Raw genomic sequence first — 13,285 nt, forward strand, 5'->3', positions numbered from 1 at the left:
TAAAATTGTGGATGGGCACTTGCCTACCAGGCCCACCCCCTAAACACGCCACTGGGGATGTACATTTTAAAGAAAACTTTTATGTCGTCTGCAAAGTGTAAAGAGAAGAAATTTAACCTTTGCAATCCACTTACTAAACTGAGTTCACAAATAGAATAAATGAAGCCTGAAGGGGGGACTAAGGTGACTTCCTTGAGAGACACCGGGTGGTATCACTGATAGGTCAGAGATAGCATTTTTTTATTTTTACAAATCGTTGTCTGCCAGTGTTGTACAACCAGGAAAGAAGGGGATTTCCAATACCTAAAGACTTGAGCACCATTATTAGAAAACTATGGTCCATACTCCTTGTGTCAAATGATTTTTGAAATCTGTTACGATGACATCACCGGATCACCTCCTAACTTCTGTGCTCGGTAACTTTTGATAAATAGGTAAGAAATGAATGCAACAGAATTTGTCATGGTCGATTTGTGTGGCCTAAAACCATGGTGCATTATTCTTTAGATACTAAGGAAATAGTAGGTACATGATAATAGGTTATGAAAATTCCTAGATTGTGAACTAGAGTCAAATACCTACTATTTACTAGACTGAATATTATATAAATATTTATTTTATGTTTAATCGTGATGGAATATGCTCCTTTAAAGTGTATTAACTCAGAAACTGCTTGTTCAAATTTCAATTTAGCAACATTAACATGTAAAAGTAAATCATATGCTCAACAAACAGCAAAAAATATTGTTATCATTGAAAAACAATAGAACATAAAAATTTGCAATGTTTGCGCCCACACAGGAAACTTTTTTAGTTCTATAACAATTAACAAAAGTACTTATTTGAAAACATGGTTTTTAAGTAAACTTTTCACAACTTCAAAAATCAAAATTTGAACAAATCAATGAATGAACACGTGTAGGAGATCATTCAAGATAAATCACTCTATATGTGTAAATACATAAAATATGTGACGATAGGAACAATCTAGGTTAAAAAAAAATATAAAATGATATAAAATATTTAGGAAACAAGTCTCCACTATTGGTTTAGAAGTAAACAAAAAATGTTGTATAATTAACATATAGTGGCATGTTTAATATGGGTTGTACTTAAATGTAAGTTGTGAATTATATGACTGCCAATACCTTCTTTTTACATTACATTCATTTTTAGGTTTTGTTCTAGAGCTCTAATAAATTTGAAAAAATAAATGAACAGTTTAACTGCTGATTGTTCAATATTTGATTATCAATGTTCTCATTAAAATAATCTGCTTTAGATCATAAATTTGAACAAATTAAATTATATAAAATAATCATAAGTTTAAATAAAACATATAGGGTTTAGTACATACAATTACCAAGTATCAACACTATAAATTATTTTTATAATACAGTAACTACTACATAAATAAATAAATATATATATATATTATATGCAATTACAAAACATAATTATAAACAAAATTAATTATTTAAATCAATTATTTCAAACCAGACTGACAATATTCATTTATTAAACAAGTTACAATACACACAATATAAAATATAAAATACTTAACAAAAAAAAAAATCAAATCACATAAATTAAAAAAGACAAACAATGATAATTTATTAACAAATTTTAAAATTTTATCAAGTCAGATTTTAGTATTTTTTATAAATGAAGATATAGTTTAGAATTAATAAAACAAATTGTACACAAGCTCAAGTTTAATTCATTTCTATTACTCAGATACAAGAAATATACAAAAATAACCACCTTACCCTAACTTAAGCGACTCAATGTTTATATAAATTAATTACGGAATATAATACTCCATTTTAAACAGTTTACAAATTTAGAGGATTGGGTTGAACTAACCCACCACTTTCACACATTTGTTCAGCAATATTACTCATTTTTGAAAAGTTATCCAAGTTCTTGCCAGACTTTAGTTGCAATAAATTGCTAGCTACTCTGTCACTCGCCTAAAAATAAAAAATAAATTATAAATAAAATATGTACGTGCATAATGCATATTATACATAAAATGTCTAGGAGACATACTTCAGAACAGTAGACTTGGGTCAGAAGTGCTTCGTAGTCAGCTGTAGGCAGACCCAAGTTGAGTGCTCTTGTTGCACGAGAAAGTACCACAGTCATAGTGTATGTATCAATAGCTGCTTGAGCTAATCTATTTAAAAGGAACTGTTCATCAATAATACCTTTTCCATATTTGATTAAAAGTGATTCTACTGCTGGACCAAAAAGACCAACACTCTAAAAATAACAATAAAATCAATTATATTGATCAAGAAATCTCAAAGCATTTACTTACTTGGCCAGCAAGGTTAGCAGCATCTGATAATTTTGGGTGCACTAAGTGTGATAAAGACGGAGCAGAACTAAATCCAACTGAGGAGAGAGCTCGTTTAGTGACTTCTTCAAGAATTAATCCTAAATTTGCAGTTGGATTTTTGAACGCTTTTTGCAATTCTTTAAGATGACTGCCCGCAAACTGGATACCAGTTAAGGCCACAAAGAGCCTTAATATATCATTAGTACCTTCAAATATTCTGAAAATTCTTAAGTCACGCATAACTTTTTCCAAGCCTGTACCTTTCATGTAGCCCATTCCACCTAGTATCTGTATAGCTTCATCACACACATACCAAGCGGATTCGGATGCAAAGCACTATTGACAAATTATATAACTTTATTTATCAGTCTTGTATTTCTTAAAATAAATATTTTTTCTATACCTTAGATATTGCTGCTTCTAAATGATAGTCAACAGACCCAGAATCCATGTTTCCAGATATCATATAAGCCATACTCTCTGTCACATAATGCAGCATAGCCATGCGAGCTAGTTTCTCTTGTATGCTCCCAAATGAGTCCAAACGTTTACCAAACTGTACTCTGGTGGTAGCATGTTCTACGGCTTTGGCAGTCACTGATCTCATAGTACCAGACAAAGCAGCAGCCATTCCAAATCGTCCATTGTTCAATATGTTCATAGCAACTTTAAAACCTTGACCGACACCACCCAAAACATTTTCAATTGGTACCTTGACATCTTCATAAGTCACTTCTGCTGTGTTCGAAGCTTTGATACCCATTTTCTTCTCTGGTGGACTGTTTGATACACCCCCAAATGCTCGTTCCACAATAAAAGCAGTCACCTTATCAACTGTTTTACCAGTCTTCTCATCTTTCACTGGAGTTTGTGCAAATACTGTCATTATCTCTGCCATTCCTCCATTACTAATCCATATTTTATTTCCATTTAGAATAAAATGTTTGCCATCAGGAGATAAAACTGCTCGAGTTCTAAAATTAAAACATTATAAAATATCATATTATTAAGATAATATAATTTCTTGAAAAAACATACTTGATAGAACCAGCATCACTACCAGATGACGGTTCAGTCAGACAAAATGCAGCAAATTCTTTATTGGATACTCTAGGTAGATACTTAGCTTTTTGTTCAGGTGTTCCAAATAGCAATATTCCCTGTTATAATTAAAAACCATAATTTTATTATTCAAGTAGATAAATATTTGATGTTGTAATTTAAGAGATAATTTTTTTTTTGAAAATATTATGAACTGATTTTTATTTAATAATATTATATTTTATTTTCTACATAAAAACGGGAAACACTCAAAAAACAATATAGTAATTGCAAACAGTTAATTAATATACAAAGAGAGTAAATATACAAATACAAATAATGATTGGAGAATTCTCAAAATATTATATGATTTAATTATTACAGATCATTTATAATAATAGAAAAGTTAACATAAATTTGTTCTTTTTTTATGCCATACTATTTTACAAGTGTTCAACAGTGCAATACATTTTTTAAGATTGAATATTAAATAAAACCAAAACATTAAAAATCATTTTTAGAATATCTTTGAAGTTTATAAACAAATATAGCAAAATAACTGTAGAAAAATATAAGAAAGCAAATACCTATATCAAATAAAACCATTTCTACTCAACTGAAATCACTAACATATTTTTACTAGGTATATACTATGTACACATCTCTAACTTCTAACTTCAAAGTAATATTATTGACACTTTCAGTTCATATGGTTTATTAGAAATCAAAAAGTAAACAAACAATATGATCATTGTGAAAAATCTTGAAGTTGAATGAAAGAATTTATAAAGATTTTTTCTAGAATATATTGTAAAATAAATTTATCATGTAAGAAAATTTATTTGTACGTTATAAACTTTTTATTATAATTACAATTATGTAAAACAATTTAAAATGTTGATCTAAAGAATTTATATAGATTATTTTTTTTAGATTTTAAGTCATGCTAAACATGCCATACCAAAGTATTAAGTCAATTATTTTTATATACACAGCAAAATAACTCAATTATTTTGTTATAACACATACAAAACATATTTATAAATTAGTAAAAGATTTCCATATTTGTATTAACTTTAGTTTTTAATGTGTTTACAACCTCACAATTTAAATTATCTTACACATTTTTGTCATGAGTCTTTAATCTCCCACTCTTTCAATACAACTAATTACTTTTTTTCTACTATTATATACCATCATTTAAAAAATATAAAAAACTTGATATTTAATATCACTTTTTTGTCTAAAACTATTATAATAATAAAAATTATTTTATAATTTCCACTTTTACCACAAAATTGTAGAACACAACATTATTATCATATTATGTATTGTTAGATAGCTATGTATGTGTGTATGTTTATTAGTTATCATAAGAAAAATGTAAATTAAAAAAAAAAAACATTTATCTGCTGACCTCGAACAACCTAGTTCTACTATTGAAAAAGTATCTAACATACATGCCATACAGCTAAAGTTATATAGTAAATACACTGGATAGTGGATCAGTTAAACATAATATTATTTATTTAAATGGTTAGTAAATAAAAATATTAAAGAAATCAATTGTCTATGTAGAATGAAATGGAAATTGTAAACTGTAAAAACTATGTCCAAAAGAAAGTGCAAATATAGATGCCTAAAATATACATTATACAATATACATATAGAAGTTGATTATATAACTAAAATGTTACTTTATATTTCCTCTAGTTTTTTTAAAATATTAATGAATGTTATGTGTGTTTACATAATATAATATATGCATAATTTAGTATACTGTATTTTGAACTATTCAAATATCTTTAAATTTCTATAGATGTTTAAGAATTTTCAGAATTTGAGAATCTATCCCAACTAGATAGCATCCATCAAGTTATTGTATTATTTTATCATTGATTTATAAACCATATCAAATATAATATAATATGTTGCAAATAATACTTACTTTAAATCCAATGGACTGATGTGCTCCCAAAACAATACCCACAGCTAAATCATGAGCACCAACAATTTCTACCATTCTAGCATATTGAGTGTTGCTGAGACCCAAACCGCCTAAGTCTTGAGGTACTTGTAAAGAAAAAGCACCCATATCCCATAATCCTTCAAGAGTGTTAGGTTCTACCGTTTCTATCTCATCATTCTTGAGTGGATTATTAACTTCCTGAAAAAAAATAAAATCAATAAATATAAATTATTACAAATTTTTAAAATTTTAATTTGCTTAATACTTTGAAAAACTTTGTCACAGGATCTACTAGACTTGTTAACGTTTCAGTTTGTTCATCATTTAATACATTAGGGTATGGAAAAACTTGTGAAGTTTGTAGCTGACCACGAAACAAGTTCATGGTGAAAGATTTTGATTGTTTAACATCTTTTTTTGAATCTGAGGATTTTTCTGCAGAATGTGGAGTAGTTGTTGACAACAATCTGTTTGAACATTTTAATAATAAATTAACTAAAAGTAAACATCCAAGTAGGTACTATTCAAAATTGGGTTATCCCCTAATGTGTGGTTGACGAGAAAATATGCAGTCTACCATAACAATAATAAAAATATAAATAAAAAGAAATTTAAATTTATTTTACTTGAGCTCAAAGTTGTTTTCATCCTTTTACAATATTGTTCAATTATTCAATTGTAAATATAAACAATTTTAATAATTAAATAATTATATATAGGTAAAACAATACCAAACAGTTTAATTGATGTTTTTAAATTATATGGCATAATAGTTAACAAAAGGTTATCACATAGGTACCCACTCTTTAGTTAATATATTTTTTATCAGTTGTTTCATAGAATTTTGATTTAGTAACAAAATTATATGAAAATTGTCAGTAACTATGTTCAACTTTTCATCAAGTAATAAAAAGAATATATATTAAAAAAATAACAAAGCCTCTGTGTAGCCTAAGTACTTAAGTCCAAAATATAATAAAATGTATCAGATAATAAATTTTAAATCTCAACAATTAAAATTTAATTAAATTTATAATATTAATGATGAATTGATAAATCTTAAAATATTCAAATATCTTGGTTTAATTATGTAGGTCCTAACAACATAATTTTTATAAATAAAATAATAATTTTAATTCACTTCCTGATTCTTATGTCAATATTATTAAATTGACATTGTTCTATTTATATTGAAAGTAGATGCATCAAAGCCAAATTAATCATTAACAATGTATGAGATTGAGTACAAAGGACAATGTTACGTCATTAAGTGAGATAATTATTTTTCTTTTTTTTTTAATAAGCTTCTTAAAAATATTATATTTACTCATTATTTAATATTCCAAAATTGTTATAAGTATTAAAAAAATAAAAAGTAAATATTTTTTATATAATAGCAGCAAGTCATAAAATTGCTTTAAATTAATTTTAATTATACCTAGGTATTTGGTTATTCTATTTTATTAAAATTATTTTTCTTTAGTCATAAAAATTAAATAAACTCAATATGCATAGAGATAAATCAATTTTTTCATGTATAATAAATAGTACTATTATATTATTATAATTGTTAGAACGATTTACAATTAAACAAAATAAATTAAATTAAAAATGCATAATAAAGAGCATCAATATTATATATCTGTTTATTTACCCAATTCAGGTTTTCTATTTTTATAAATAATTGTTAATATGCTAGCTGCATTCTAATCCGCACAGTCTACAGATACATTTTACATATAGTTGTGCAACAAATATCAATAAAATTGTAGAATAAAAAAATGACTTACCTTCTAGATTTCTGAAAGGTTCTATATTCTTCTAGTGTTTTTAATTGGTTACGGTTTAATTTATTGCATACTTTGAACATTTTTAAATTGATGATTGGGGAAAAAATTAACGAAAATAAAAAGGTATTTAAGAGCAACCACTATCCAACACGAGCGAGCTATAACAAGGAAACGTCTGTGAGTACTGACTAATAGCAAATTTCTTACTAACACGTATTGCGTACGGCTATTACGCACTGGCCACTGTGCCAACTGCTAAGTTCCGTCACTACTCGGCAACACAGTTGTTGGTACTCCAAGGCAACAAGCAACAACGACTACACTACGCAAGGTCGACCGTTGACGATAATAACAATAAGAGGCCAAGTCAAATCGCCAAAAACAACATAGTCGTGGATTATGATATTCAATATTACAAAACAAAGATAAGACCTTATTGATAAATACTGTTGATAGTACTATCTACAACCGTATATAAAACGTATTTAATTAACAGGTGTTATGTACTATAGTCCATAGAAAATAGATAATATAGTCTATTCAAAATAAGAAACACAGTCGGCGGCCGACTACTGGACATAGATGTGGCTTAAAAACACAGCAGGCAAACAGATTGGTTAGGACGGGGGTTACCCATTTGCGCCAAAATAAAAAAGGTATGTTTTTTCCGAAAGTCCATCTGTGTCAAACTTACCTGCGTAAACATTTTACATTAACAACTTGGTTAATTCGTTTATTTAAAATACGTCGTGCCTGTAACGTACAATAAAGTTATTTTTAAAAGTCTATAGATTTAAAATACAAATTATTGTGTTTGTGTATGTGTAGAAAGATTGAAAACAAGTTGTATATCAGTTTTATTATGTTATAAGATGTAGGTACTCAGTTATCGGATACAGCTAGGTATCGTTCTTCGTCAAAAGAACGAGCGTAATGTGATTGCACAAGTTAAAACAATATTAAAAAAAAAACTTTAAAGGCAATTGAAAATTATAAAAACAAAAAATTAACGCGTTATGAATATATGCTAATAGTTGTATTTAATTAAGTAGGTGCAATAAAGATTAGGATGATATGTATGATGTATTTATTTATAATTTATTATGATTAATTTGATTAATTATTTTTCAAAAATGCGTACTATTGACTATAAATAAAATAAAATTGTATTAATTATTATTATTATTTGAGAAAAAAATATACTAGGTGCTTTATTATAATTATACTAGGTAAACTTGAGGTAAATAGGCGATGCCCCTTTAATCGTGGTTAATACTATAAAATAGGATTGTATATACTGTTAATAGTCGAGTGCTAGTACATCAGTACACCACTATAAAAAAAAAAAAATTAAAAAAGTGTTTTGGTAAATTTGTACTTTTTTTATGTACATATTCAAAGTTATTCAAAATTTGTTTGTATGTTACTAATGTTTTGTTAAAATATGGGACGAAGATAGAAGAGTCGATATTAAGTTGGTTTGTTATTATTATCTATAATTTTTTTTTTATAAAATCCATTTTTGCTTTCAATTTTTGAAAGTTGGTTACTGTTTTGAAGAAAGAAAAAGAGATTGATTTTTAATCGTTGATTATGATAATCGCTAAATACCAAATTTAAATGTTGAATAATTGGCTAATTTTTTTCGTTATGTTTCTAATACGTAAAATACGTTGTTAATTAAATTTAAGTTTCTTATTAAAAGTCCATGTTATTCTAGTCTATTAAGTACTTATACGCAGTTTTTTATTTTTTTTTTGTTTTGTTTTCAAACAGTAATTTTTTTTTTTTGTGTTAATCGTTAATGTATATAATATAGTTAAAATGTATTTTTTGTATAATACCTACTAATTATAATTTAAATGTAAAGTTGTTGTTAATAAATGTATAAACCAAATATTAATTTACTTTGTTATGTCTACTTGAAATAATTACCATTGACATTTTGTAATCCATAGAATTATTATTGTGTCTCATAATCACGCCAATAACAAGGACTTTTTCAAAATTAAATTTATTTTCATCTAAATTATCTATATTTTGTTTAAAATCTTTTTTTGAACTGTTGTATCATTATATTATGTCAATGTTTTTGAATCTCCCTTTTGTATGTATATTCAAAATCAATTTATATTATAAATTTTTCGTTACTACTTACTTGGTAAGTGGAAAATAACAAAATTTACGGAATTATATTATGAAATATGAATTTTAAAATTAAAATGTTTTTCAAAATTATTTATTTTGTCATTTTGTGTGACTTTTTTTAAAATTGATTTTTTATAATTGTATTGAATAATACTTCCTTGCTGGGAATACATATTGTTTATAATATTTTCATTATATATTATATTTGACGCGCAATTTGAGGGGGGCTTTGCCCCCCCCCCAAAAGCAATCGTAGCTCCTCAAATGGTTTATATATATCCCCTTCCACCTTTAAATATATTCCAGGTTCAGGGAGCATACGCTCAGTATATACATGCAAATTATAATAGCTCCCAAAATTTAAAACTCAAATTGCGCCTATACATGTATAAAAAGAATTGTTAAAAATTTAAAACCATTTACAAATTACAAGTTTACGACAGTGTAGACTGTAGATGACCCACATTTGGGAATTTACGATAAAGTACAGTGCAGCCGTTCGTTCGGTATTTATTGTCATGAATTAATTATTTAGAATATAATAAATGAAAAAAATGGCAATATGCGAGTATGAAGCATGAACACGATGTTTAAAAAATCTAAATCGTGACCATAAAATATATATCATATTTAGAGCTAATTCGTAGTCGTGGACACTGAACAGTGTGATAATTCACATATAGTTATTTTCCTAAGGTTAATGTACGATTTCACGAAAACAACTGATCAGGGAATATCATTTCAATTACTCAATAATATTGTAGCCCAGCCATGATAATAGTAATTACTAGTACCAGCCAGTCGGTCAGCTGTTGTTTCCTTTGTGATAAAATAATCCAAAATCTCATTTTCCAGTTAATAAATACGTAAATAGTAGATACTAAATAGTAGTAAATAGTAGAAAACAAAAGTCGTATTTTTATTACTAGAAATGTCGAATTTTGTTTTTTTTTTACTAAATTGTTATTAGTTTCGACTTTGGTAGTCGTTTTTAAAATTAAAACGATTAGTATTGTTTAACTTCGATACTATCGTTGTAGAAATTGTTTCGTGTGGTAGTTTTTTTTAATACGATCTCTATCCACACGCCTAAAATGTCTGGTTCTTGTGAAACGAACACCAAGAAACAGAAACTCCATCACCATCATCAGGTGTCGTTGGACGTCAATGGTGGTAGCGGCAGTGCATCGACGGCTCCACTTGATGGTGCCGTTCAAAAGATCACTACCCCAGCAATGGGGTATTTCTGTTTTGATACACTATACTCCTATCTGAACAGTTTGGAGCCTCCCAAGAAACCAGATTTCACAAATGATCCATTGTAAGTCCAATGGGAAAAGGTAATATTAGACCTTATGCAATTATTGGAAAACATTGGGTAACATTTCTGTGCACCTGTGGAGGTAGTTATAGCTATTAACACTGTCACCTGTGATCATACCCTGTTGCAATAAAGATGTGTTACTATTAGGTTTTCCTCTGCTTTTTTTTATTGTTTATAGTAGGGGCATTGTTCCGAAATCATTAGTTTTTATATAGGTAATGTGATTGTTTTTGTTTCAGTCCTCTGTTTGTAACATGGGAGACCGGAATAGACAAGAAACTCAGGGGGTGTATCGGCACATTCAATTCAATTGCTTTACACAGTGGCTTACGCGAATACGCTATAACAAGGTAATTATAAACATTAAATTTTAAAAGATTACTCAACATGATCAGAAAATACTAAAATCAAATAATTTAAGTTCTTCCAACAATTTAGATTTTTTATTTTAACATAAAATGTATTTCAAATTTATTATTTGCCCATATAAAATGCTTATAAAATAATATTAGTATGAATTCTATTAGCTATTTATATTTTTAGTATTACAGGTTAATATTTTGCATTTTTGCTAATTAAATTTTTTTATGACTTTAGTAATCAAAAGGCCTAAAAATTAAAAATTTTAATTTATTTACAGGTTTTTTTTTGCTTTGGCCTGGTTATTATTTTTTTGTTTCATACAATCTAACACAACGACATATGCAGAAAAAAGTTGGGGGGGAGTGTTTTTGAAAATCAGTTATGAAAAGTAGAACTTTTTTTAATAATTATACAAAAAAAATTTTTGTAAATTAGATATACTTACAATACTTTTATTAAATTTATTTAAATACAAACATTGATATAACAAAATTAACATTAAAATTGAATAAGTAAACAACCATACAAAAACCCAAATATTCCGAGGGGTGTTTGAACACACAAAACCACTCCCCTGTGTACGTGCCTGATCTAACAGGAAATTAAGTTTAACATTAGGCTGATTTTGAGTATTTTATGAATGTTCAAAAGGTATTGAACAATTGGTAATAAAGAACAAAATATAATGTATTAATATAAATTTATAAAATATTAACAGTTTTTTTATGATAAAAAGTATATGTCCACGGTTAAATTATAGGCACAATACAACTAATATCACCTAATCTGATGATTTATAAATTTATAGTTGCTGTCTTTTCCCTTAGTAGACATAGTAGTTGTGAGTTAGGTTACCTGGTTGATCAATGATAATGCTTAAGAACAAAAAAGTTGATTTTATTGTTTTTAAGGGACTAAATATTAAAGTTGTAAGTAACTGACTGGCTAGTTTGAAAACTATTATTAACACAATAAAATGTTTTAAAAAAATAAAAAAACTACAATATGGATAATTTAGTATATAACTTAAAAACAATATTTTTACTTAATAATTAATGTATTTTTATACTAAATTTAATTTTTTTTCTTTAACAGTGCACTGAGAGATTCGCGGTTCAAACCAATCTCAAGCGACGAATTGAACCGATTACATGTAACCATATCGATATTGTTACACTTCGAGGAAGGCAAAGATTACAACGATTGGGAAATCGGCGTTCACGGTATTCGCATTGAATTTCAAAATGAACGTGGAATGAGGCGAACTGCTACTTATTTACCAGAAGTAGCTGAAGAACAAGGTAATACAAATAATAGTTGTGCATAATCAAACCTATTTTTAAAGTTTATTGTACTAAAATGTTCTAAACTTGTTAATTTTAATAAATTCTCCATTTTCTCTATAAAATAGTTATAAAGAAATTAATTTTTTCACAGGCTGGGACAAAATACAAACTATCGATTCACTCTTGCGCAAAGGAGGTTATCGAGGACATGTAACACCCGAGACTCGTCGCTCTTTAAAATTGACTAGATACCAAAGCGAAACTGTATCAGTCAGTTTTCAAGATTATATGAATCATATGCAGACTCAACGTTGCTAACAGCATCTTTGGGGCCAACAAGACATAGTGGCCCCTCAAATACCAACACTGCCGATTTTTAAACACCCAAACATGTATTTAACTCATTCACGTCCCTTATCACAATCAAAGTATTTCCAACTACAAGCATCACCAATTTATTTTAACTATCCAATATAATATAAAATCAGATGACCAGTAAAAAAAAAATAAGTTTATGAAAATTTCCCAACTGTTGTGATTTTAATATAAAAGATATTTTATTTTCCCATTTTTGATGGTTTTTGTGTAATAATTTAATAATGAATAAGATTTTGGAGTTGACATTCAAAACATAATTATTTATTTAATATACTGAAACTTTTAATTACGATTTTAAAATGAATTCTTATTTCCATTTTACTTTAAACTATGCTTGTAACAGACAATTTATTTAATTTCTTAAAAGAACATCCTTGCTCTGTTTGTTTTCTATCTCTAACCCATACACTACATAGCAAATTTGTAATCAGCAGAACTAATCTTTTGCTATTATCTTTAATATTAGAATGAATTATATTAAATATTATCATCATAATAATGAATTTAATCACTCTATGAAAGCAAACAATACAAGATTACTTCTAACCGTCACAAATTTGCTATTGTGCATGAATCAATAAAAGGAAACAAATAGTTCTCTGATATTTTAATAATTCAAATTCAACAATTATTTAGGTATAC

General features: G+C 27.3%; 2 protein-coding genes across 2 annotated transcripts; one reads left to right on the forward strand and one right to left on the reverse strand.

Annotated features, from left to right (window-relative positions):
- Positions 1 to 1,496: 1,496 nt before the first annotated feature.
- LOC113560282 (very long-chain specific acyl-CoA dehydrogenase, mitochondrial) lies at positions 1,497 to 7,224 on the reverse strand. Its single transcript, XM_026966050.1, has 8 exons — positions 7,145 to 7,224; positions 5,620 to 5,821; positions 5,334 to 5,552; positions 3,383 to 3,504; positions 2,748 to 3,318; positions 2,324 to 2,680; positions 2,053 to 2,265; positions 1,497 to 1,973 (listed from the first exon to the last, which is right to left on the reverse strand). Exons 1-8 carry the CDS (start codon positions 7,222 to 7,224, stop codon positions 1,836 to 1,838), a joined length of 1,902 nt encoding a protein of 633 aa, XP_026821851.1. The 3' UTR covers positions 1,497 to 1,835.
- A 2,783-nt stretch (positions 7,225 to 10,007) lies between these two features.
- On the forward strand, positions 10,008 to 12,772 carry LOC113560789 (AMME syndrome candidate gene 1 protein). The gene is made up of 4 exons (XM_026966857.1): positions 10,008 to 10,613; positions 10,856 to 10,966; positions 12,075 to 12,280; positions 12,417 to 12,772. The coding sequence occupies exons 1-4, from the start codon at positions 10,387 to 10,389 to the stop codon at positions 12,581 to 12,583; spliced, it is 711 nt and encodes a 236-aa protein (XP_026822658.1). The 5' UTR covers positions 10,008 to 10,386; the 3' UTR covers positions 12,584 to 12,772.
- Positions 12,773 to 13,285: the final 513 nt, after the last annotated feature.

Source organism: Rhopalosiphum maidis, chromosome 4 (assembly GCF_003676215.2).
Source record: "Rhopalosiphum maidis isolate BTI-1 chromosome 4, ASM367621v3, whole genome shotgun sequence".
Lineage (NCBI taxonomy): Eukaryota > Metazoa > Arthropoda > Insecta > Hemiptera > Aphididae > Rhopalosiphum > Rhopalosiphum maidis.